We start from the raw sequence: 27,023 nt of genomic DNA on the forward strand, positions 1-27,023 counted from the left end.
GTGGAGGGCTCTTGACAGAGTCTGAAGTGAAGACTCGCTGGGCCGGTTACTTTGAACGGCTGTACCAGGCTGATCCACCAGCTGTTGAGTTGGATGTCAGGGGTGTTACTATCCCGATTGCTGATCCTCCAATCAACTCTGATCCACCTTTGTTTATGGAAACAGGCTGCGGTGAACTGGTTGAAATTGTGTAAAGCTCCTGGGATCTGTAGCTTCCGTGCTGAACTTCTCAAGGCTGGTGGAAATGCTGCACTCGTGTCGTTGCATGCAGTTCTGTGCTCTGCCTGGAACACAGGCATCATCCAAACTGACTGGAAGAGGCCTTGTAGTCCCTTTCTGGAAAGAGAAGGGTGATCGCCAGGACTGCAACAACTACCGAGGGGTGACGCTGCTCGCAGTGCCGCGCAAGGTCTTTGCTCGGATAATTCTCGATAGGGTTCGCCACCATCTGCTTGAGCAGCAGCGCCCAGAGCAGTCAGGCTTTATACCAAAGAGGTAAACGATTGACCGTGTCCTTGCCCTTCGGGTCCTCACCGAACGCAGACGAGAGTTTCGGCAGGGGCTGCTTGCAGCCTATGTTGATCTCTGCAAAGCATTTGATTCAGTGAATGGGGATGCACTCTGTAGGATTCATCATCTTCAAGGCTGGTGGAAATGCAGCCACTCCTTGGGCATGGTAACCATGTGACACACACACACACACACACACACACACACACACACACACACACACACACACACACACACACACACACACACACACACACCATTCAGCGGAGCATATCATCGGGACAATAAAATATTTTGGCAAACACTGCTGGGTTTGTCGTATGGAAAACAAATTCATGATAAAATGATGTAATTTAATCTCTCCTCCAAATGACGTAAACTGATCGATCTTCGGGGTCCGGAAAACAAATTTGGGGTGCCAGTAAAACTGATCGATCTGATGTTTGAACTATACTCTGGTACTGAGATTGCTGTGAGTTGTGGTGATAGCATCTCTGACTTATTTCCAGTTGTTACTGGAGTTCGTCAGGGGGTGTGTAATGGCTCCCACACTTTTCAGCGGTTGTATGGACTGGATTCTGGGGAGGATGTCGGAGAGATCAAGTCATGATCTTTGGGAATGTCATGATCTCTGACCTTCATTTCACAGATGATGCAGTCATCTTTGCAGAGACTCTGGATAACCTTTTGGGGGCCCTTGAGGTGCTGAATGAGTAGTCAGAGCCGTTGGGATTACGGGTTTCCTGGGACAAAATTAAGATCCAGGCTTTCCATGACATCTTGTATGGCGCTATCTTGTCTGTACCTCTTTGTGGTGAGGTCATGGAGAGATTCATTTACCTTGGCAGTGATATTCATGTCTCTGCTGTCTGTGAGCCAGAGGTCAGTAGACGTCTTTGTCGGGCTGGGGAGTCATGGATTCACTGGATCATGGGGTGTGGCTCTGCCTGTGCCTGTGCAAGAGGACAAAAGTCCAAGTCTTCAGGTCCTTGGTGTTCCCAGTCTTGCTCTATGGATGTGAGACCTGGACTCTGACCAGGGATCTGGGATGGAGATTTAATTCCTTTGGTACAAGGTCTCTTCGGAAAATCCTTGGCTATCACTGGTCGGACTTTGTGTCCAACGTGCGGTTGCTGAGAGAGACTCAAATGAGATTTGTTACCTGCATAGTCTGTGTGGGTCAGCTGCGGCTGTATGGACATGTGGCTCGTTTTCCTGACGCTGTTCCTGCTCACCATATTCTCTCAACGAGGGAGCCTCGTGAGTGGAGGAGGCCAATGGGCCAACAACATGTCTCGTGGTTGCATCAGGTTGATTGGAATCTTAAGGAGATAGGAATGGGCCAGACATCTGCCTGGGGGTTAGCCAGACGGCGGCCCCTGGAGTACCGGCGAAAAGTGGACGCAGCGACGTGCTGCTCCGACGCATGCTCCCAGGCCTGACCTGACCTGCCTGCTGTGTTTGCAGTCCGGAAAACAAATTCAGGATCAATTGATGTAATTGAATCTCCAATACAAATAACGTGTGTTGTGGTATTTTGCAGCATTTTGTCGGTGACTTAATTGCAATTGCAGGTTTGAGTACGGTAACCTTGATCGATGTTTCAATAAATGACTCATCGAACCGCCAGTGTTTCAAAGTGCACACTGGGTTTTGAGGAATGAAGAAGGAAAACTAAAACAGATTGGGAACTTGAAGTTCTCAATCTGTGTGAAGAATTACTTTAAAAAAGAGAAAAAATTCTCATATCAGGATCTGGATCTTCCTCAAAATCGAATCGATTCATCCTTGTCAGACACCCAACCTGTCCACCCAGTTTTGTCTGAATCCATCAATAACTTTTTGAGCTATCCTGCTCACAGACAGACAGCCATCCAGCCAGACAGGGGTGAAAACATAACCTCTGTCCGAATTCGATAATTACATGAAATAAGATGCAGATGTCAAGTTCAATGAGACATGATGGGCCAAATAGCCTCATCCTTTGTTGTGTGTGTGTGTGTGTGTGTGTGTGTGTGTGTGTGTGTGTGTGTGTGTGTGTGTGTGTGTGTGTGTGTGTGTGTGTGTGTGTGTGTGTGTGTGTGTGTGTGTGTGTGTGACACACACACAAACACACATAGCATTCAGCAGAGCATAACATCGGGACAAAAAAATTTTGGCAAACACTGCTGGGTTTGTTGTACGGAAAACAAACAAATTCAGGATAAATTGATGTAATTTAATCTCTCCTCCAAGTGACGTGTGTTGGCGTATTTTGCAGCATTGTGTCGGTGACCCAATTGCAAGGTTTGAGTACGGTCACATTGATTAACCATTCAAAACACAACACATCGAACCGCAAGTGTTTCAATGTTCAGACAGGGTTTTGAGGAATGAATAAGAAGTCAAACTAAAACAGATTGGGAACTTAGAAGTTTCTGTGCAAGGTACAAGACAAAAAATAGGAAGTGTTTTCAGGAATAGGGTAGAGAGTTTGTTTATATCAGTAAAAAGCAAAGTGAGAGGCAGGAAGGGGCCACCGTGGTTGAGGAGAAAAATTCAGATTTTTGTAAAAGAGGTTGTGTCTGTGTCTGTGTGTGTCACATGTAAAATTAACAAAGCACGAGGCTAGTTGGCCCATCATGTCTTTCTTTACCATATCCTCACCAAACTTACTTCACATATCTACTCTGTACAACCCTATTCTTACCATAGATCTAATCGAACTTGACATCTGCATCTTATTTCGTGCAATTACCGAAGTTGGACGGAGGTTACCTTTTGTGGACAGGTTGGGTGTGTGACAAGGATGAATATATTTAATTTTGATGAAGATCTGGACCAAGATCATGATATGAGAACTTTTAAAAAAAAATTTTGTGATTCTTCACCATTGAGAGATGTCGCCAAAAGCAGTATTTCGAGAAGTTGTGAATGGATTCTGACAAAAAATGGTGGTGAGTTGGGTAGATCCGGCTTATCAATGGGATACAAAACGTTAACTCCTCAACCTGGCAGAGGTGCCTGCTCTACCGGTGCCATTCTGGGTTTTTGACTCTGACTGTGGAGCTTGTCACATGCAAGACAAATAAATTGGGACACATTTACATGAATTCGCAAAAACATTGGTCGACGACGGACAGATCAACGCAGTAGATGTTGTTTGAACACAGGATTGCAGCATAAGGTGCGAACTGCTCAGATGGGAACATCAAACCGGCCAAAACGATTTGGGATTTGATGATTGAGAGATTAGCCCGAATGATTTTGAAAGAGGGTTATAGGATAAAGTGGTTCTCCATTTTGCACAAGAAGAAAATCTGGGAGTCATATTTTGTATGGGATTTGCCTTTTGTTCTTGTCCGAGTAAAATTGATTTGACGTCAAACCACTGCATGGGCCGACCACATAGCACAGCTGGCCTCTCCAAAGACCAGCCACAGACTGGGCATTCTTCATCAATCCAAGTCTTTCCTTGGTAAATCGGAGCTATTCATAGACTACATGGCCTTTTGTCCTTAGTTAAATGGGGTATTGCTCTTCACTATGGGCTGGCATTCCAACATCACATCCGTCTTTCCTAGATTCTGTGGAATGTAAAGCTTTCACATTCACATTTATGTATTAGGATCTCAGGTGATGAGGCTGAAGCACAAGGTCTGCTGCTTTCACATCACAGGCATGTAGGTGGTTCTCTCTGTTTTCTGCCGCCCCTTGTCTAATATTTCTCCTTCTGCTTTCGCAGTCCTCCCACAACTCCAGGATGCACGCCTTCTTCCAGTCACCCCCTCCTGGTTAAACTTCCAAAAATCATGCTGACTGCACACCTCACCTCTTTTATTCCTCACTTCTGTATGTGGAACCATCTTTCAGAAGCTGTTCTGTCTCACCCTTCCTCCAGAACTTCAATCAAGCAGTGCATCACCATTTCTTCCCATCCCCAATTCTGACCCATGATGTTTATTACCCCCATTAACTTTTCCTAACTCAATCATCTTACTTGCGATTTTTAGTGTTTCTTTCCCTCCTTCCTCTCCTCTTATCCTGTTCCTCAATTTCCTTGAAGTTTGTCCCATGTCAGTTATACCTTGCTCTTCCATCCATTGGGACCATACTCTGTGCAGAGCGTTGGTGCTGCCTAAGCAGTCTCCTTGGCTATTGGGAACAATTCTGGACGGGTCGCCACTCCGACACAGGACACCAGCAAGCTGGCACTCATTTTGCCGACCTCGGAAGGATGACAGGCCGAGTTAACCCCACCTGGTATTAATTCAACAGCTGAGCGGGATTTGAACTCAGGACCCTTGGATCCCAAGCCCGCCACCTTAACCATTAAGCCAACACCAAGCATGCTCTTCCACAAGCCTCGTTCCTGTAAAGAAAAGGAAAAAAAAACACATGGTTGAGACACCTCCAATTAAATGTTCTGCTCGTTGACGGTTCTTTTCCAGTTTTCACACTGTGGGTAGATCCGAAAGATTTTTTGACTCTTGATAATCAATGTGGACATCCAATCGACTTACAGGCTCTCACTGTCATGCACTTGGCTCCTTGGGATTAAACTCATGTTGAGGGTTGAAGGACCATCTAAAAATGCCTACCATCCATTGACAATCACATGGTCCATTGTTACTTTGCATTACCCATATTAAGATGTTTGCAAATGACTGAGGGGATTTCAACAGCAAAGCTTCATTACCTGCAATTCAAATGTTTTCTTTCCAAGGTCAAAACAGTGTTGCATTTTAGTCCTTCAAACTGTCTTTGCGAGTAAAATGGATGTTTTCAGATTGCTCCTTCAGCCGCATCTCGATTGATTCATCATTAGTGGCCACGTAAGTTAGACTTCGATTGTCAAAACAGATGATTGTCACAAGAGAGGGGGGGCTTGCGTTTTGTGTGGGTAATGGTGGGGGAGAAGGATCCCAAAGCTGGAAGCCACGGTCGCACAACACTAACCTTTGTTGTCAGCATAATGCGGACGTGTTGGCATGAAGGAAGAGCACACCTTTGGTCAACATCCCTCTGCATTTGTCCTGATGGCCTGCAACAATATTTGCACATGGCTAGCATGGTTGTTCTTTGTGATTGCAGTTTTGTCAGTCAGATATGTAATCAATCAATAGGCTTTTGTTTGCATTCCAGAAAATCGAGGCTGTGATGATTTTTTTGGATGGTGGTGATACCTTGTGATTCCATCCAATGGATTCCACTATTGAAGAATCCATAGGATGAAATTTTGGGGAGCCAGTAGTGAAGCCATGTTTCAATACAACCGTAGTTGTTAGATGTTAATGATAAAGTCAGCTGGATCTACAAAGAGCAGCTCAAGGAGCTCACTACTTGATGTAAGCCGATGCCCTTGATCATGAGCCATGAGGTTTGGTGGGATCAATTTTGCTGACACCTTGTACCTGGTAAAGTGTTCATGGATGATGGTGAAAATGCTGCCCTGAGGATTACCAAGTCTTGTGCATATTTTGTTGACCTCAACATGGTGATCCTCGTAATTAACACCTTGACCCTAGATCTGAGTTTCATGGGTCGGTCTCATCAGTCGGCCATCCTGACCTGGGCTCATCTTTCAAGGGGTCATCAGCACACGGTTAAAGTCAGCCAGCCATTTGATTACTGCAGAATATGGGTCCGCACCTGTGTAATCCATGTAATCGTGGAATTCTTCGGAGCCATCACCTTGTCTGCATGAAAATTTTATGACAACTCAATGCTGATTAGGCCTGTCACATTTGCCATGGCGGCCGTGGGGTCTCCAAAATCTACGGCCACTAGCAATTATACTGCGGCCGCAGTATTTCCACGGTCACACAATGTAGCAGTCACATATGTTTTTATTTTTCGGGTAGCCGCACGGCGTATTTATAAATTCTGGAGACCGAAAACGTGGGGGTGCCGTACGGTCTTTGATTTGATGTCGCACGGTGACCTTAGGGCATCCCTGCGGCGACCATAGAATTTTCAAGGCAGACGCAAGGTAGCCTCAAGGTGCCCGCAAGGCGACCGCTGGGGGGCCCTAAGGCGAACGTGCAGCCAGACGGACGGTAACGAGTGGGTATATATACCAGTTCTTTTTTTACTGAAATAAAAATATAACAGTTCGGAATATACCAGTACGTGGTGCCCCCAGAATCCGAATTGAATTTGTTCCAGGAGGCTGTTCGGATTGCAAAAAGTTCGATTCCCAAACTATTTTCCCAATAAGAAATAATGGAGTGAATTAATCTGTTCCTGGACCCCAAGAAAACCCACTTTCAAGACACTTTCAACTGAACTTCCCCATGTTTAAGGTAAAATAAGATGAGTAAATGACCTTCGGTGGTGGTTTATTGTATGTAAACTTGTACAATCACCACATCCAAAGGTCCACACAGGCTCGAGCTCCGGCCTTGGTTCTGATCGCTTGCGCACTCTGCGAGCGCTGCCCCCAGGGCAGCTCATCAAACTTGATGCCCCCAGAACCACAATCACTTTCATCAAACACATCGAGCTGAGGTAATCATGGATATTCCAAATTACAACCGGTTTTTCTGTGAAATTAAATCCTTGTCCGGCAGTCCGTCACACCACGTGATCGGATTGCTTTTTTGTTATTAATTAAAACACAAGATGAGTAAAAAAAAAAAAAAAACAGCACAAATCAAGGTGAAAACACAAGGTAAAGTAGCGCTCGACACACGAGAGATGCTTTCACGAGGACTTCCACCGATGAACTGAATGAACAAAGCGCGAAGATGCGGCTCAAACAGGTGGGGGAGACACGTGAACAAACATGAACGCTTCGTTGTGTTCGGTTTTTGAAAATGTTTTCGGTTTTTAGGGCAAAATTCATTTTTCATTGATAAGAGACTACGGCAGCCGCACGAATAACGCAAGTCCACCGTACGCCCTACGTACGGTCGATGTGGAACACAACTACGGCTTGTCGAATTGCTACGGCCAACGTAGAAATGAAAAAAGTTATAACTCCGCGTTATAATTCCACGGCGACCCCTACGGCCTGTAAGAGATTGCCAAACGGCGTAGGGCCACCCTGAGGCCACCTCAGAAACTCTGCGGCCGCCGCACGTTTCTGTCAATTCAGAGGGCGTACGGCCGCCGTATCCTCGCCGTAGAGCAAATGTGACTTAGGCCTTAGTACGATCCATGATTGTGACTTCTGGATTACACATTGAAACCAGAACGGCACTCAGTGGAGCACATACCTCCACCAGGCTGAACAGTTTATGTTTTGTATTCCACTGATATAGCTCATCATTGAAGAATTACTTCAAAAAAAATTCTCGTATCCGTGTCCGGATTTTCATCAAAATTGAATCTATTCATCCTTGTCACACACCCAACCTGTCCTCCAAGTTTCTGGACATCCATCCATCCATTAGGACCATACTCTGTACAGAGCGTTGGTGCTGCCTAAGCAGTCTCCCTGGCTATTGAGCATAATCCTGGACAGGTCGCCACTCCGACACAGGATACCAACTAGCTGGCACTCATTTTGCTGACCTCAGAAGGATGACAGGCAGAGTCAACCCCACCTGGTATTAATTCAACAGCCATCCATCCATTGGGACCATACTCTGTGCAGAGCATTGGTGCTGCTTAAGCAGACTCCTTGGCTATTTGGCATAATCCTGGACGGGTCGCCACTCCGACACAGGATATCAGCAAGCTGGCACATATTTTACCGACTTCGGAAGGATGACAGACGCAGTCAACCCCACCTGGTATTAATTCAACAGCCAAGTGGGATTTTGAACTCAGGATCCTGGGATCCCAAACCCACCACCCTAACCATTAAGCCAACACCAGGCATACACAAACAGACAAATGGGTGAAAACATAACCTCCACCCACCTTCGGTGGCAGAGCTAACAACAAGTCAGATTAATGAAACTAAGGGCATATGACAAGGAAAATTACTCGACTCGACGGAGCAAACGAGTCCCCCATTCCTAGAACGTTTTGAATGATCCTCATGAGTTAACCAAAATGGGTAATAGTAATACTTGGGCCAAATTCTGGGTTGAACTGTATTTTGCATTATTGACTGAATATGACTCATGATAACGGGATCCCAGGTTCAAATCCCACAACTCGGTGGTTGTGAAATCGGCAAAACAGAAAGAAACAAGTCGTTTTGTCCCTTCCTGAACTCTTATTTTGTAATTTCTGAAAAGCCTTACCATTGCCATCAGTGCAATGTTTATCAATAAAATAATTTATGGACTCCACTATTGTATTAAGTCATCGTGTTTTCTGAGGAATGCGAGGTGAGGTTTGCTATCGTTATTGATTTAAATTCTTCGAATATATCGCTCAGCACTGGTTTGAGTTAGGAAGTGCTACAGTAGGATGTGATGAAACAGCTGAGCCATTGATACTTGGAAGGGAAATACATGCCAGTTGTATCGCCCTTGAATTGAGTCTGAGGTCAACGAATGGATGGTGGAATAAGAGGACATAGGGGGGTGGTGGTGGTGGTGATGGGGTGTTATGTTAAAGACACCATGATGATAACAATTGGCTCAAGGTTTTGGCTTTTTAAGAGGGCGATGGGAAAAGTGACATTGGCATTCAATTCATCGCTCAGTAGGAATGCCTTTCTCTGGAATCTTTTGGCCTAACACATGTAGGGATAGATCGAATGACAGTCAAAATGGAAGGTAAATACCTTTAAATGCAGGGATACTGTTTAGACGTCTTTATCAGATGGTCGATATGATTGGAGCCATATTTTTTAATATGTATCACACCAGAGGGTGACACTATTGAGAGAATAAAACTGAGAGGAGGGTGATGGAAGAGAGAACCAAAGGCAGGGTGGTGTGCGAGCAAAGGGAAGGAAGATTGGGAGGAGATAGCAGTCGAGGGAGGAAAGGGAAGGGACATGTATGGAGCAAATTGAGGGAAAAGGGAGGGGTGGGGGGAATGAAAAATTCGACTATATTTGCATACATAATAAATATGTGGCCCCCCTCATGGCAGCCAAACATTTCATCTCGTACACCTAATGGTAATTACAAATAACAACACTTTTGTCATTTGTAAACCCAAATACGTTTGCCTTGATCTGAAGTGTCTGAAGCGCACGTTCGCTTCTCCAGCAGTGAGTTCTAAATCAGATACATTGCACATAATTTATTAATTCCCTTGCTCATCATGGACAGCACACGTGGCACTTCACCACTCCAAGATATTGAGGATCGTCGAGGTCAACCCAGGTGGTGCAAATAATGACCAAACTACAATATCACGACCATTAACTCGACCCTCAATCTTGCCTCATGCTCTTTCCCCGTAGATCCAGCTGCCATTCCCGATGGAGAAAATTACGGAGTTACCGCGGAATGACTTCCAGGCGCTACTAAAGATACACGTGCTCACGTCTGAGCAGCTCGAGTTTGTACATGACGTGAGGCGGCGGAGCAAGAACCGTGTTGCTGCACAGCGCTGCCGCAAGAGGAAGCTGGACTGCATACAGAACCTGGAAGGAGAGATAGAGAAGTTGGTGGGTTTGCTGGTCTTCTGGGTTAGGGGGATAAACTACAAGTCTATTGTTTTTTTAGTTTTATTTAACAATTATAATCTCTTCAATTGATGAGGTGGCATCTTTGGCTGATGCGGGGTGTGGCAGAGGGTGAGGGGGTTGGTGGGGGGTTGACTTTAAAGCTTGATCGTGGTTAGGTCTTGACTCAAGACTGAACCATTAAAATTGATCGGTAAGTGTAATTGGGAAAAGTATCTTCACAAAGAGCCAATTGCTACTGCAGAGTCATGTTGAGCTAACTGCTGTTGAAACAGGCATGTCTTACAAAACGTTGTCCCCCGTCCCACACCCACACAGCACACCTCCACCCCAATTGTCACGTGAGCTCACCATTTGCATGAATTGACATAATGTTGTAACCATGTCCCAAACCATATCCCAATGTCGCACAAATATGCTCAGTCCTTCATCAGCCACGATTTCAACTTCTCCTTTTTTATCTTGTTCAGAAAACCCTGAGACTTGACATGACAATATATATATATATATATATATATATATATATATATATATATATATATATATATATATATATATATATATATACATACATTTCTGTCAGGTCAGGTTCGATCTGTGACCTGCTACAGGTACCATGTAAACCTGTACTAACCTGTTCCATGGTCGGGTTGTCAGCGACTAAACCGTCTCCCCCACCAGGTTTCTGGTGAGGAGGGTGTTTGGATATGGACACCCAGCAGGATTAAAAACAAAACCTGTCAAAGGGCGGAGGAGCTCCTTGTGAGCCAACGGCCATCCATATCTAGTGCCCAACTGTGTCTGCGGACGTCCTCCTGCAGTTGGGTCACTTCTTATTAGGAGGTTGGTGGCAGGATTTGCACTCCGGCCACCGTAAAACCCTTCATTCCGCAAAACGCAAAAACGCAAAACAATCTGAAAACCCACTCCATGGGAGTACCTCCTGTGCAGCTTCCCTTCGCAGGGCAGCTCACCGGATGACGGGATTGGGGCAAAGCCTTCGGGACCCCCAATCTTTGATAGGAGGGAAACCACGGGGTAACATCCCTGGGTCAGATTGCGGGAGAGTGTGTCGGAGTGGTGCTGAGGTGTCGTCCACCAGACGGCGGTCTCCTTGGGTTAACCTGAGGCGGTTCCTTCGGGTGGGTGCCTGGAATGTCCTATCCTTAAGAGAGGATGATCACCTGTCTCTGTTATCATCTGAGCTCAAGCGTTTGGACATCGGGATTGCAGCTCTCTCTGAGGTTCGGAGACCGGATTGCGGCGAGATAATGGTGGGTGGTTACACCTACTATTGGTCTGGTCGCTCTGATGGTTACCATACCCAAGGAGTTGCTGCAGCTGTGTCCAATAAGCTGACCCCAATGATAATTGAGGTAACACCGGTCAACGAGCGTATTATGAGATTAAGGATTCGTCACTCCTTAGGTGTCATTTCCCTGGTCTCTGTTTATGCTCCGACTGAGGCGAGTGATCTCACCGTGAAGGATGCCTTCTACGTCACACTCGAGTCTGTGGTTGATCAGTGCCCCAGACGAGATACACTTCTAGTCTTGGGGGATTTCAATGCATCGACTGGAACTGATAGGGACGGTTATGAGGTGTGTGTTGGTCCCCATGGGTCAGGAACTATGAACCAGAATAGCACTAAGTTCCTTGACTCTGCAAGAAGTCATGGACTTAGGGTGGCTGGTTCATGGTTTCAGCACCCACAAGCTCATCGCTGGACTTGGTATTCCAACGCTGGCGGTGTGGCAAAGGAGATTGACCATGTCCTCATTGACGGTCGTTGGAGGATGATCCAGAACTGCAGGGTCTATCGGAGTGCTCAGTTCCTCAATACTGACCACAGGCTTGTTGTAGCAACTCTAAAGCTGCACCTTAAATCCTGGAGAATGGTACCATCCCAGCTGAGACTGGATGTTGCCAAGCTCAGGGATGAGAGAGTAGCTGAGGAGTTTGCGAACAGGCTGAGTGGACACTTGGGGGGTCTGGGTGCTTTGGGGGGTCCTGAAGAGTTGTGCAGCGCCTTCAAGACCACCGTCCTTGATGTTGCCGGTGGATGCCTTGGAGCTCACCGCAGGGCAAAGAAGAATTTTGTCTCTCAAGGGACACTGGATACCATTGACCAGAGTCGCAGGGCCAGGCTGAATGGCAGAGCTGAGCTGTTCAGGGAGCTGAGGCGTAAAACTGTACGTGCACTGAGGGTGGACAAGGAGGCCTATGTGCGAGGAATCTGTGAGGGGGTAGAGCATCACCTGTGGACAGGTGATTCTCGTCCCGCTTACAGGGGAATTCGCGCATTACGTTCATCCAAGCCCATCCCTCGGAGCACTACAGTTTGAGCAGAGAGTGGTAGGCTCTTGACAGAGGAGTCTGAAGTGAAGGCCCGCTGGGCCGGTTACTTTGAGCGGTTGTACCAGGCTGATCCCCCAACTGTCGAGTTGGACGTCAAGGGTGTTACAATCCCTGTTGCTGACCCTCGAATCAACTGTGGTCCACCTACGCTTGTGGAAACACGGGCTGCGGTGAACCAGTTGAAACGGGGCAAAGCTCCAGGGATCTGTGGCATCCATGCCGAACTTCTCAAGGCTGGTGGAAATGCTGCACTCGTGTCGTTGCATGCAGTTTTGTGCTCTGCCTGGAACACAGGCATCATCCCAACTGACTGGAAGAGGGGCCTTGTTGTCCCTCTCTGGAAAGGGAAGGGTGATGGCCAAGACTGCAACAACTACCGAGGGGTGATGCTGCTCTCAGTGCCGGGCAAGGTCTTTGCTCGGATAATTCTCGATAGGGTTCGCCACCATCTGCTTGAGCACCAGCGTCCAGAGCAGTCAGGCTTTACACCAAAGAGGTCAACGATTGACCGTATCCTTGCACTTCGTGTCCTCACCGAACGCAGACGAGAGTTTCGGCAGGGGCTGCTTGCAGCCTATGTTGATCTCTGTAAAGCGTTCGATTCAGTGAATCTGGATGTCCTCTGGAGGATTCTTGGTCTTCGTGGGGTGCCACCAAAACTGATCGATCTGATGTCTGAACTCTACTCTGGTACTGAGAGTGCTGTGAAGTGTGGTGGTACCATCTCTGACTTATTTCCAGTTGTTACTGGAGTTCATCAGGGATGTGTACTTGCCCCCACACTTTTCAGCACTTGTATGGACTGGATTCTAGGGAGGATGTCGGAGAGATCAAGTTGCGGTGCGTCATTTGGGAATGTCAAGATCTCGGACCTTGACTTTGCAGATGATGCAGTCATCTTTGCGAAGACCTTAGACATCCTCTTGGGGGCCCTCGAGGTGCTGAATGAGGAGTCGGAGCCGTTGGGATTACGGGTTTCTTGGGTCAAAACTAAGATCCAGGCTTTCGGTGACATCTTGGATGCTGCTGTCCTGTCTGTGTCTGTTTGTGGTGAGGATGTTGAGGTCGTGGAGAGATTCACTTACCTTGGCAGTGATATTCATGTCTTTGCTGGCTGCGAGTCAGAGGTCAATAGACGTCTGGGTCGGGCCTGGGGAGTCATGGATTCACTGGATCATGGGGTGTGGTGCTGCCGGTACCTGTGCGGGAGGACGAAAGTCCGAGTCTTCAGGTCCTTGGTACTTCCAGTCTTGCTCTATGGGTGCGAGACTTGGACTCTGACCAAGGATCTGAGACGGAGACTTAATTCCTTTGGTACCAGGTCTCTTCGGAGAATCCTTGGCTATCGCTGGTTGGATTTTGTGTCCAACGAGCGGTTGCTGAGATAGACTTGGATGAGATTTGTTACCTGCATAGTCCGTGAGCGTCAGTTGCGGCTGTATGGACATGTGGCTCGTTTTCCTGACGCTGATCCTGCTCACCAGATTCTCTCAGCGAGGGAGTCTCATGAGTGGAGGAGGCCAGTGGGTCGACCACGTGCCTCATGGTTGCAGCAGGTTGACCATCATCTCAAGGAGATGGGGATGGGCCTGGCATCTGCCTGGGGGATGGCCAGACGGAGGCCCCTGGAGTACCGGCGGAAAGTGGACGCAGCGACTTGCTGTTCTGGCACATGCTCCCATACCTGACCTGATACATACATACATATAATACATGCATACATGTACACATACATATATATTTTTGTGTATTCTTTTTTTCAGAAAAAAAAAAGATGCAGAAAAAAGCCATCAAAACGTTAACCTAAAACTGGGTCTGCTCTCACTTTATTGATAAAATTATCGGAGTCGATCGAGTTTTTTACTTTTGGTTGGAAGCATCGTCTTCTTTTCTTTTCTTTTTTGTTGTATACCTTGTCGAGGCTCGTATGAGAGCGAACACATAACGTACAGCAAGGGGGGCATGAGACAAGAGGGGTGGGAGTGGGCAGGACAAAACAGTGGGGAACAGAGACATTAGGAGATCTGTGGAAGGGAGAGGGATTTGGGGGGGGGGACATGGGGTATACAAGATGGACATTACAGGGACTTTCAGGAAGGAAAACAGGGAATTTGAAGGGGGTTGTTTTGGGGTGGATTAACGGGGGTAGAAAAGATCGAGGATTTGGATGGGAGATGATAATAGGTGGTGAACAGCTGTTTTGAAGGCCTGGAGGGAAGAATGGGAATGAATAGAGTGAGGGAGTTTATTCCAAAGGTGGGGAAAAAAGAGGAATGAAAGGGTGCATGTGAGCAGTGATTCGTGATTTTGGTAGTTTCACCAGAAGGGGGTTGTTGGCGGTCCTTGAGCGCCCTGCGGAAATATGGTGGGGACAAATAGCAGACACAGCAGGGGGGGCAAGACCGGAGAGGAGACGGTAGAAAACAGAAAGACCACCGACCTGCCTGCGGTGAGAGAGTAAGAGGCCCAAAGACTCAGCTTCATCACGGGAGATGCCAATGATCCGAAATGCCTTGGTTTCTACAGCGTGAAGCTGAGAAAGGTGGGAGGCAGGAGCACCAGCCCAGAGGGGAGAGCAGTGCTCCATCAGGCTGCGGACGAAAGCTTTGTATGTGGTCAGGAGCTCAGGTGGGCCGAGGAAGGACTTTGCATGACGGAGGATTCCCAATCGGCAACTGGCTTTGAAGGCCTGGTTGGAAATGCGGCTTTTCCCAGGAAAGATCATGGCAGATAGTGAGACCCAGAAGCTTGAAAGAAAGGACTTCTTCCAGAGGATTGTTGAGAAAGTAGATTGGGGCGGGGGGGGGGTTCCAAACGGTCCATTCGGAGAGACATCGTGAGAGTGTGAGATTTATCCGGATTTAAAGACATGTTCCACGTGTTGGACCAGTTTGTGATTTTATCCAGATCTGCAGTGAGCGAAGAAGCTGCTGCTTGCAGGTCTGAGGGATGACAGATGGTATGGCAGAGGGTGGAGTCATCAGCAAAGAGATAAAGATTATTTTCCAGAGAGTTGGAGAGATCATTGATGAACACCAGAAAAATAACAGAGCCCAGAATGCTGTCTTGATGAACTCCAGCATGGACAGGAAGAGGGGATGAAAGAACTCCATTCAGGGCCACACATCGACTGTGTCAGGAGAGGAAGTCCGTGAGCCATGAGTGGAGATGGCCTTCGATACCATAGGAAGAGAGTTTGGTGAGCAGGGCAGGGTGCCAGACCGTGTCAAAAGCACGTGATATGGCTCTGATTTCATATCTGGCATTGAGGACCTCCATCCATTGTTGGGAGAGCAGAAGCAGAATATCCAGGGTAGAGTGACCTGGTCTGAAACCAAATTGATGATCGGAAATCAATCCATTGGAGAAGAGGAAGGATTTAATGTCTGAAACGATGATGGATTCCATAACCTTGCTGATGATTGGGAGAAGGCTGATTGGTCTGTAGTTGCAGGGATCTATTTTTGCACCTTTTTATGCAGGGCAGTAATTTTTGCTGATTTCCAAGCAGATGGCAGATGACCTTGAGCAAATGAGAGGGTGAATAGAACAGAGAGAGGGTGAGCAAGAGCAGAGGAGCAGGTTTTTCGGACACGTGGGCTGATGCCGTCTGGACTAGTTGCAGAATCTGAGTCGAGGTTTGACAGCAAGCTCTCCACCTTGTCAGGAGAAAAGGACACAGAGTCTAGGAACAGTTGGGTGCGACTGGGTAAGGTGGGTACAGAAAGCGATGGGTTTTGGACACAAGATTTTGTTGCAAACACCGAGTTTAGGCATTCAGCCTTTTCACGTGCGATATCAGCAGTACGGCCATTTGAGGTAAGGGCGGGGATAGAGGGGGAACGTACACCAGAAACAGATTTGATTAGACGCCACCAGGATTTTGAGGAGGGAGAGAGGTTTGAGAGTTCAGACTTGAGATGAGAAAGATGTTGTTTTCTGGCTCTCCTGAGGGTAGATACACACTTGTTCCAAGCTTTATGGAAGGAACTGAGATTGCCCTCAGTTGGGTTTCCTTTCCATGAGGCAAAGGCAAGTTGTTTCAGGACAACTGCCTCACCACAAGCTTCAGTGAACCATGGGCAGGAGTAAGTGTAGGACAACTGAAGACGAGAGGGGATAAATCTGTACATGAGGGAGAGCAAGTTTCTTTGAAAGAATTCCCAGGATGAGTTGATGTTGGAGAAAGTAGCGATAGGAGACCAGTTTAGAAGTTTGATGGCTGCTTGGAGACCCTGCCAGTCGGCTTGAGTGAAATGCCAGACTCAATAGCGGTGAGGTGGTTCTCTGATAACAGCCACAGAGATGTCCACTTTGACAAGCACGTGGTCAGAAGAACCGATTGGAGCGGAGGAAGAACAGCAGATATTGTCAGGGAAATTTGTCAAAATCAGATCCAGAAGAGATGGAGTACCATTGGTTGAGATCCGGGTAGGGAAGTTGACCGATTGAGTCAGTCCCAATGAGTCGCAGAAAGCTTTTGCTGAAGTGCCATGACAGGTGAGAGGGGTACCCACACCTAGCCAACTGGCATGATGACAATTGAAGTCGCCACATGTGAGGAAGAGAGAGTTTGGATGAGAAGATAGAAGTTGGTCCATGTTTTCCGATAGTGAGGTGTAAATGGAGTCATCACTGTTTGGTGGACGGTACAGTACACATATAAACATGAGGTGGGAGTGGAGGGGAAGCCGCAGCCAGAGGTATTCCTGGGGTGTGGGGGAGTGAGGGCAGTGCATGGAGAGTGAGGAATAGAGTCTTTGATGAAGAGAGCAACTCCTCCACCAGGACAAGACTCAGGTCTATTATACTGGAGAAGAGAGTAACCAGGGAGAGATACTTGGGAGTCAGAGACGTCTTGAGGGAAGAAAGTTTCTGTTAGGCAGATTTTTTTTCTGGTTTGTCAGTGGCAACCTGTATGGAAAGAACTGTAAGGTTTGAGCGAAGGCCCCAGATATTTGCGGTCCACACTGTTAATGAAGAGGGGGGGGAGGAGTCTTTGGGTGCAGGAGATGGGAGGGGAGGGGGAGGGTAGGACAAGGGAGGAGGGGGGAAAGTAAGGAGAGTTGTTGAAAGAGTGTGGGGGACTGCAGAATAGCTAGGGGAGGGGCTGGATGAGGAGGAGAAAAGGCTCTATGGTGCTGGGGAAGAGAGGGGGGCAGAAGGCAGTTGAGGATTTGAGAAGGTGGAGTGATGAGATGGAGGTGAGAGGGCAGGGGAAGGAGGCGGCTTTGTGGATGTAAGGAGGGAAAACTTTGAGAAAGGTGAATGATAGGAGAATGGTGAGTGGGGAGAGTTGAGGGAGAAAGATGAGGGGGAAGCTTGGAGGAAGGAGTGTGATGGTTGTTTTGAGAGGGAGGGGTGAGAGGGGTGAGTTGGCACTGAAGTTGGAAAAAAAGAATGGTTGATGGAAAGCGAACATTCATAGCAAACTGGGGTTTTAACATTTTTAGGTCAGAGATGCGATTAAAGACATTTCTTTAGGGATGCAATAAAGGCGAATTAAGAGAATGGAGAGAAGAAACACTGTAACAGTTGGATTTTTTTTTCGGCAAGGTATGAAGGAAAGGTCAAATTGAGAGCAGTCTGTTGAAATCGAAGAAGAGTAGTGAATTATGATACAGTAATGCATACCATACGTGTGAAATAGGAAGATGAAGCATTTTAAGAGATGGTTATTATTATTATTATTATTATTATTATTATTATTATTATTATTATTATTATTGTTTGAGAGAGTTTTCATCAGATTAGGTAATGGAAATGTTGCAGAATAAATTGTGAGGTGAATGGTGAATTTGGATTGGTAAACGCAGGGGGTCTAAACAGATCGCGTGGTTACAGGAGAAGCACATGGCTATGGGAGGTGGAGAGTCAAAAGCGAATTTATTTATTTTAAATAAGGATTGCGTAACATTCGGAAAAGGGAAGCTTGAAGTATAATCGTGGAGGTATATGGTGAATTTGGAACTGTAAACGCAGAATGAAGCTGATGGATCGATGAAACGTATCATGAAGAGGGTTGGAGAGAGATACGTGGTTACAGGATGTGTCGAGATCGAAAGGATACAAGGAAGATGATTAATTTTTGATGTATTTTTGAAGAAAAGGTAAGATTCGGGAATGGTAGGTTGTAGGAAGAAATCGTGAAGGTAATGGCGAGAGTGGGTCAGCTCAAGTTGAATAAATATGTGCCAGCAGAAGGAGGAAGAAGAAGAGGAAAACGAAGAAGGATCGGAACTTGTGGGTATGCAAGGAGAAAGGTGTTTTTTGTTGTTTTTTTATTATTATTATTATTTAAGACAAGAAACAGAGTATTTAGTTGGGAGGGATGGGAAAGTGGGGAAAATTGGAATTGAAGGTAATCGGGAGAGAATAAAAATAAAAACAATCATACACCAAGAGGGGAAGGATGGGTAGGCCTCAAGGAACCCGGTAAGACAAGGTCGACAAAAACTCACAAAATAGCATGATTTTTGAAACAAAACCAAACTCGGAACACTCAGTAACATGTAGGTGAGAAAATAAACAGTTAAAACGGGACATATAACGACCGAAAACTTAGCTTTGAGAAAGTCAGTGGCGGGTCTTCTTTAAAGAATATTTATATAAATATATATATACATATATATATATATATATATATATATATATATATATATATATATATATATATACATATATATGTATATATTTACATATATCTCTATTATAATACCAAGCTTGCACACTAAAAACTCGGCTCGCCGTCACACGATCCCTAAGAAATTGCTGTGGCACTTAGCGGACATGCCGACAATGTTTGGGAAGTCTTGGCATTCCATAGTAGCACTTGCATTTTGCACAATGCGTATTTTTGTCATTCCCCGTGTACGGTCTGTCGTCTGCTACCAGCTATGTTGTACTGCTATTTTTGCATGTGCACGGGTATCGCTAGTATATGTATATTGGTGTGGATTGGCTCACTATGCTCGCCTCTCCACACACGAGAGAGAGAGAGAGAGAGAGAGAGAGAGAGAGAGAGAGAGAGAGAGAGAGAGAGAGAGAGAGAGAGAGAGAGAGAGAGAGAGAGAGAGAGAGAGAGAGAGAGAGAGAGAGAGAGAGAGAGAGAGACACACACACACACCACAGAGAGAGCGACAGAGGTGTGGGAGGAGAGTGCTGCATTTTATGAGGAGGGGGGAGCGAGGATGGTTAGAGTGAGAGAAAAGGTTGGGGGAGAGGAGGAAGAAAATAAGACAGGTGAGGGGTGGAGGTGGGGTTAGCAAAGAGAATGATATGTGACACTTAATAACCAAATACGAAAAAAAAATAAACGTGTCAGAACAGTTGTATACAAAACAACACAACAGAGCTTGCAAAGTAATCCGCTGGCACATCTGCAAAAACTTTGACATTCTAATTCCAGAAAATTTGTGGGAAAATGAGCCAAAAGCAATCACCGAAAACATTGAAGTACCGCTCACGTACGACCTAATGATCCCATCGGGCATGAACATCAAAAACAAAGCATTATGACCAAATATCATACTTAGGTGCAAAAAAAAGAGAAGAAGGCATTGCTGATTGAGGTGTTACTTCCGGTGATTTTGGACTAATGATGCAGAAATCAAGAAAATGACCAAATACCAAGACCTCAAGCATGAAGTGAAAAGATCCTGGAAGCTGAAGAATGCCAAAGTTGTACCAGTGATGACAAAGAACCTCACAGAGATATTAATAACCATCCCTCAGTAACGATCCTGAAGAAAGCCCTCGGCACAAAACTTTGAAAACAGAAAACTTCACAGCTTGGTCCGTGAATCGTGACCTCATACCGAAATGAAGGTGGATACTTTGAGCCCACCCTGGGAGGACTCCATTCCACATTCTGAAACCCCAGATGTAGATTCCAATCAACAACACACACACACACACATACACACACACACACACACACACACACACACACACACACACACACACACACACACACACACACACACACTTCCATTATGGTAATACAGTTTATATACGTACACATGCATAAAATACATAAAAATTACAAACACAAAGATTTATCTTCAAACAGAGTTATTTGAAAGAGAAATTCAAGTGGGAAATTAGAAAAATTCAATTGAAGAATACATCAAGGTGCAGAACACACAATGTCGATCTCTGCTCTCTGCCTTCACAAGCAGGTCACAGCAAACACGTTGTCGGTTGGACCTCATTGTTTTTCATACATGTATTAATGTCAAAGTGAAGGGTGGATTATACTAGGAAATGGCACTGAAGATTAAACAAAGTGATGTCCTGAAAAATAATATTGCACATTTTCAGCAGATGAGACACCTCCCAAGACACCAACCATACGGCACTGCATGGCCCAACACAAGCGGAAACGTACGTCTGTCTAATCGATATTCCCTTGCGAGCATGGATACTTTTACTGAAATCAGCAACCAAGCAGCTTGGGGAGCACTCGCCAAGTGGCTTAATCACTCACGCAAGCACTCCAACGAAACGGTTGTTAATAAACAGCTTGTTTGGCACGTGATGAGCAACACATTTAACATACACCTCCCGGAGATGCCCAAAATGTCAAGCCACAAGCGCTGACGTCTCCGGATGTTTATAAACATTACAATGTACCCAGCAATTTGTAGCTATGATGAACAGCCATTCGATAATATGAGTGAGGAAAGTGAAAACAACAACTTTATTGTTAAGAAATCGTTGCGGCCTGTTCCAAGTCGAGGCATGGTTGAGCAGGCCAAAAAACATGGCAGCTTCAGACACCAACGAGGTTACCCAGGAAACGCCTGAAGACCCCAGACAGTGAGGTAGCCGAGGATCGCCTGATGAAGGATATAATTAAATAAAGCCGTTAATTATCTTCAAAAGGGGTATTTTAATTAACCCAAACACCCATTTTTCACTCTTGCACTTCCTTCGAGTTTTCTTCGTCTGCATGCAAAGTTTCAGGCTATTAGGTTATATAGTTATGGATGAAACACACTGACTCACACACACACACTCACACACACACACACACACACACACACACACACACACACACACACACACACACACACACACACACACTGCCTTTTATTAGTATAAATATATTGACAGAAGTGTGAAGCTGACAATATATATAAATATATTGACATTAATTTCTTTTATTCCTGATGGAAAAAGTACTGAACAGTATATGCTTTTAATGTTAATGTTGCCGATGCATCTTGCTTGGTGAGCGCATTGTACATATGATGGAGAATGTAATACATTGAAGGCTGAAATAATTATACAAAGAAAGGAAACTTGTCAACGAGTATCGATGATGCAGTCATGCAAAGCAATTTCTCGAAATTTAATGTTTATGAATGTTTGTTTCACATGTCATAGTGCATTCCCTTCTCTCGTTCCTCTGCCTCATTTCCCCCCATCCTGGTACATCCTTGCAGTGCAAAGACAAAGAGCGTCTACTGCATGAACAGGAGGAGCTGAAGGTAGGAATGGGTGAGCTTTGGCAAAGTTTCACAGGACTATGCCAAAAGATCTGCCAGGAGGTGCGGAGTCCTCCTGAGCACCTCCGCTTCCTCGGACAATATGCCACCAATCCTCTTGCTCAGTCAAGTGCCATCACTCTCCGCTGCAACCCGGAAGGGCCGGCGGTAGACCCGCCGGACGGGAACGGAAGGGCTGAGAGCCCCTCGCCGCCTCCCGTGTGCCCGTTCAGAGCCGGTCACTCAAGCTTCAGGCCCAAGACTGCGGAAGGTCTGCAGCGGAGGTGATGGATTGTTCCATTGACAATTGCCAGTAACCTGTTTGCGTCTCCTCTGCGATTTTTGTGAGCGAGGAGTTTTCTTTGACCGTGTTGACCTCCCAATGATATCGTCGCCATGTTGTTTCGTCGACCATGATCGCCGTGTCAAAGTGCGGTTACCCATCCGCATTCATCTCAAGGTGCTCATCTTCAACTGATTTTGGACGCATTGTTCATTACTTTCTTTTATTCCCGATTCTCATTTTGTTACTTGTTTTTTTAATCACTAAGTGATCCGAGAAGCATTTCGGTTTCAATCGCCGTAGGAAACACTGCTCCGCACATTTACTTGGAAAACGACCGTTGTTCCTGTACACTTTCTATCCCATTTGCCTGATGTTTACTCTGCTCTAATTTTCACTTGCTATACCCTACTATCAACCCCCCCCCCCGCCCTCTTTACATCCCCATTCCACATACCGATCTAAACCGAGTTGTTAATTTTCTTTTTTGTTTGTACATAAGTGCATTCAATGACTACCACTAGGCTACAGCACAGCACGAACTGCATCTCATCCAAGCTCAGGATCATTTTTATGCCCTGCCCATCAGCATGCCTGTCCTGCAGCTACGAGCTCCACGAGCACACTGCCACTGAGCCATCATGTACCCATGTGCACATACCTCTCAGTCCATTCTTCCCACGTTTTGGTGGGCCAAAGAGCCATAGCACAGGGTCACTGGCCTGTTATTCATGGCCATGTACTCCAGTACTTGGCCCTGAAGTCTACAGGGCCCCAGTTATACAGATCTTTATTTTCTCGTTTTTTTGTTGTTGTTGTCATTTGTTTTAAAAGCTTTTAAACGACTTTCGCAGTTGGATGTTCTCCGCTGCTCGTTGGACTATGGACTCGCAAACTTTCATCGTCTCTCTCAGTTTTGAGGAAAGCGAGGAAGGTTGGAACAGAACTTTAAAAGAAAACACAACCTACCTTGAGCTGTTCTCAGGATGAAACCATTTCCTGACGGTAAACCTCAGACAAAGCTTCAGGTTTTGACTTGGCAGGTAAACGTTGCTTTTCTTCAATGGAGCAGCCTGCAGACGTTTCCCGCTGCTCGGACAACACCTGTGATAATGTAAAGGGGGGGGTGGGGAGGGGGAGGAAAGAAGAATGTTTTTGATCTCCACGTACAGGTAGATTGATGGCTTTTGTACATTTGAGCTTCTGTTTGGTTTGGTAATCCTTTTTAACCTCCCACATCCGATAATTCTGCATGTGTGGACCTGCCCACTATGATGCCACGAACTTAACCTGCTGCGTTGTCTTATCTTTCTGCCATATTTGTGCCGAGAATGACGGGTGGGTGGCTGAGTTCTGGCAAAGAGCGCACCGAGCTCAAGCCTCCAGGTTAATGCCTTTGACGAGTATTACTTTCTTTGTTAGCTGTGCACACGGAATGCTTACCTGCGAGTTGTGAGCCTCCTGAGTTTCAACCTAGATCCCGCTGTACAAGTTTTGAAACGACCTTTCCTCGCACCCTGTCATTTGGGCCATATTTTTTATCCAGATTGTATTTTTGGTTGGCAGGAGGTTGGTGGGGAAGGGGGAGTGAGGATTGGGTTGGTGGTGAGGACTGATGCAATAGTGCACTCAGATAATCGCTGGAAAAATAAAACAAAATTTCAACCCTGTGGGACCAGATCCCCACTTCATCCCATTCCCCAAGAATCGAGGGGTTAGATATACGAGTGTTATGAGTTCTTGCTTCCGAGCCCAAGTTTGGAAATGGTACAATTCCCAGGTTCCTTGCGCCGAGACCGACTTTGAATCAGCACCCGATCTTACAAAGACCTGTCTTTTGTGGAACCTTTGAGTCGGCAAGACGAGGGGTGCTCGCTCGCTCAAAGCAGAACTTCAGTTGCGTGCCCCAAAGGGAAACGTTTGTCCTGTTCTTACTGGGAGCTCACAAATTTCTTGGAATTTTCTCTTTCGCTCACCTTTGCGAAACAATACCTCTGCTCTCCTCCTCCACCAATTCCTGTTGACACAGCAAGGGCTTGTTGTTTGAACGTATCATTGCCACGAGGGTGTTTCTAAGAGGGGAGTAGTGGGGGTTGCTTTTTGGGGGATGCGAGCAGCATTATTCGACGGCACTCTACCCTTGCGGAGGAATTCTGATTGTGCATGTTGGAGATTCACTTTTGGCTTACTTTAGCGATGTTAAAGGCTGTCGGTTTCCTTTCTTGCAGTTGAAAACTGCCAGAAGGTCGGCTTTTGCACTTTTTGAAAAGAAAACGGGGAAATCTTAAAAGGCAACCGCTGTAGATAATTTATTCTCAAAAAAAAAATTTAATAATAATGAGGAAGCGTTGCCATTAGCCTCTGGCAATTTGGACTATTGGTCAGTATTTTGTATTTTTGTACATTGTTTTATCCGTAGTACCGCGCTGCCAAAAGGCCCCAGCCAGGGAAACGAAACGGACGCGCGAAGCGCTCATGCACGAAGGAAAAAAAAAAAAGCAAAGCAAAGAACCAATATGGCCGCCCGTCCTCTTTCGGACGTTCTCGACTGTTTCGCCCAATTGGCCGTGGCTGCACTGTTAACAGCCGACTGTTATTATCGTGACATGTTTGGTGGGACGCTTTCGCGTCGAGATTCTGTCTCAAAAGACTCAAACGCTCGGTAGTCAGAACAAAGCGAGCACTGCCGCCGAGCCTTGGCAGCACACTGGTTACTGCAGCGGGCGCCATTTTGTGCGTGACAAAAATTACGTATTGTATTTTATTTTTCTCGAAGGTGGCCATGGACTGTTAGAAACTCTACCCAAAGTATAGTGTGGGCTGTTTAGCAGAGCCGCAAGCTGAGACTGCCTTTTTTTTTTTCTTTTCTTTTTTTTAATCATTCAGTACCGCTGACAAACCCTCGACAGTGTTAGCAGCAGATGAGGCCTGTTTGCCCTTCTCTATTCTGGAACCCAGACTTTCTTTCATTCTCAACTTTCCTCCTCCAATGTAAACTTATTTATTTTCTCCATCCGCGACTCTGGCCTCCTCATGCACCCAGTGGCTGTCGCTCTGGCTTGTCTCGCTGTGTTATTATCGATATTGTTACAATTATTCTTATTGCTCGTGATTGTAAAAAAGAAAACAAAAAGAAAAAAAAAATGGAAAACAGACCCTTTTTATGCAACTGGATCTCCTGTCAACCATTTGCGCCTCAGGAGTCGTTTTGATCACTTCGGGAATTAAACACAAAGGATTCCTTTTGAAACGTTGCAGCGTGTTATTTTTGTCCAAGGTATTTTGCACGGATCAGGATTTTAATTAATTTTCTGTTAGATTTTTTTTTTTTTTTTTAAATCACAAACACTTCCCTCCTCCAATCTTCACTGTGGCTTGTGATGGTGAGATGATACTCTCTTACCCCTCCCCCAAGCCCTCTGTCCTTCCCTTTGGAAGCCTTTCACACATGACGTTTCTGGACTACGCACCTGTCCACTGAACTCCCAATGATAAATTATCCACCCACTGATTAACGCCTCCTCTTAATTAATCCTGATTATTCCTTCATTGTGAATCTGCACACGTTTGCATTTGTTTAAGCTGGCGACTCTGCTGTTGGACCTGTAATAAGGTACTGTTTACATGGATTCACCGGTATCCACACCTTTGTGTCCTTGGAGGAAAAATAATTTGGTTTCGGCACATAAACCACCCGCGTAATGGTGATCTACACGGCCCACTGCACTGAATGCTGTACAGTCGGACTGTACCATTCCCTCGCAGAAGGGGTCTTGCTTATTGTATGCTTCGAACCGCAAACGTTTAACGCTGACTACACGTCATACCCCCTTTCAGCCCATCAAAAGGGTGTGGCCTCACTAGCATGTGTGACGTCATAATGCACCAGTCTCCACCAGATTTCAAACTTTAACTCATTCCTCAACCCCGATTAGGCCTTGTTTTTTTTTTTACACTTTCACTTTTGTCCGTGCTCTCGATTATCGAATGGCGTGCAAGTCGAATACACAGCGTCCATTTTCCTAACACGGTATAAGAAGGAGAAGTTGATGCCATCTTCATCAAACCTAAACAATTAAAGTATTATTTAAAACGTTAATTTTCTTGACACAGCTAAATCTCAACTCCGCCAACATGATCAATAACATTGGCCTCAAAGTCCGTGGTTGTTTTTTGTTTTGTTTTTTTCCATCCATGAAAAATTAATTCCCAGATTGCTCCACATGCGGTGTGGGAATTAAAAATTAACTCGAAATAAACCATTCGCTAAACATATACATCCATTGGGACCGTACTCTGTACAGATGCGTCGGTGCTGCCGAAGTAGTCTCCTGGGCTATTGGGCACAATCCTGGACGGGTCGCCACTCCAACACAGGATACTCGAATGGCTCATTCATCCCAGCAAGCTGGTACTCATTCTGCCGACTTCGGAAGGATGACAGGCTCAGTCAACCCTGCCTGGTATTAAATCAATGGCCGAGCGCGATTTGAACTCGGGACCCTACGATCCCAAGTTAAACACATCTTGTGGCAGATGTGCAAGGATTTGCAAAAGCAAGGGAATGGAACTACAGGTAACACAAAGTAATGTTACCTGTTTTAAGGCAAAGGTAACCAACCCTTCGAGCTATTGGTTCCATCTCTTGGTTCGATCTCTTGGTGTGATCCCTTAATCCGATCTCTTCATTATCCCCTTTAGAACGACCTCTTGGTTCGACCTTTTGGCTGATCCCTTCGGCTTAGTGCAATCGATTCCTTAGTCTCCTCTCTTGGTCTGATCTTTCAGTTCGATCTCTTCGTCCGATCTCCAAGTTCTATCTGCTGATCCAATGTGTTAATCTGATATTCTGATCTTCAAG

At 45.9% G+C, this 27,023-nt stretch overlaps 1 protein-coding gene across 2 annotated transcripts in view; it reads left to right on the forward strand.

Moving 5' to 3' along the window:
- The window catches only part of LOC147011621 (transcription regulator protein BACH2-like), an 81,661-nt gene extending 56,249 nt beyond the window's left edge, over positions 1 to 25,412 (forward strand). For both annotated transcript variants that reach the window (XM_085855830.1, XM_085855829.1), the window contains exons 4-5: positions 9,806 to 10,012; positions 21,838 to 25,412. In XM_085855830.1, coding sequence (XP_085711956.1) covers positions 9,806 to 10,012; positions 21,838 to 22,167 — 537 coding nt within the window. In that variant the 3' untranslated portion in view covers positions 22,168 to 25,412. The remainder of the gene's footprint in view (positions 1 to 9,805; positions 10,013 to 21,837) is intronic.
- The last annotated feature ends 1,611 nt before the right edge of the window (positions 25,413 to 27,023 follow it).

The sequence above is a fragment of the Eptatretus burgeri genome, chromosome 15, assembly GCF_056783735.1.
Source record: "Eptatretus burgeri isolate ZD-2024b chromosome 15, Ebu_testis_v1, whole genome shotgun sequence".
NCBI lineage: Eukaryota > Metazoa > Chordata > Myxini > Myxiniformes > Myxinidae > Eptatretus > Eptatretus burgeri.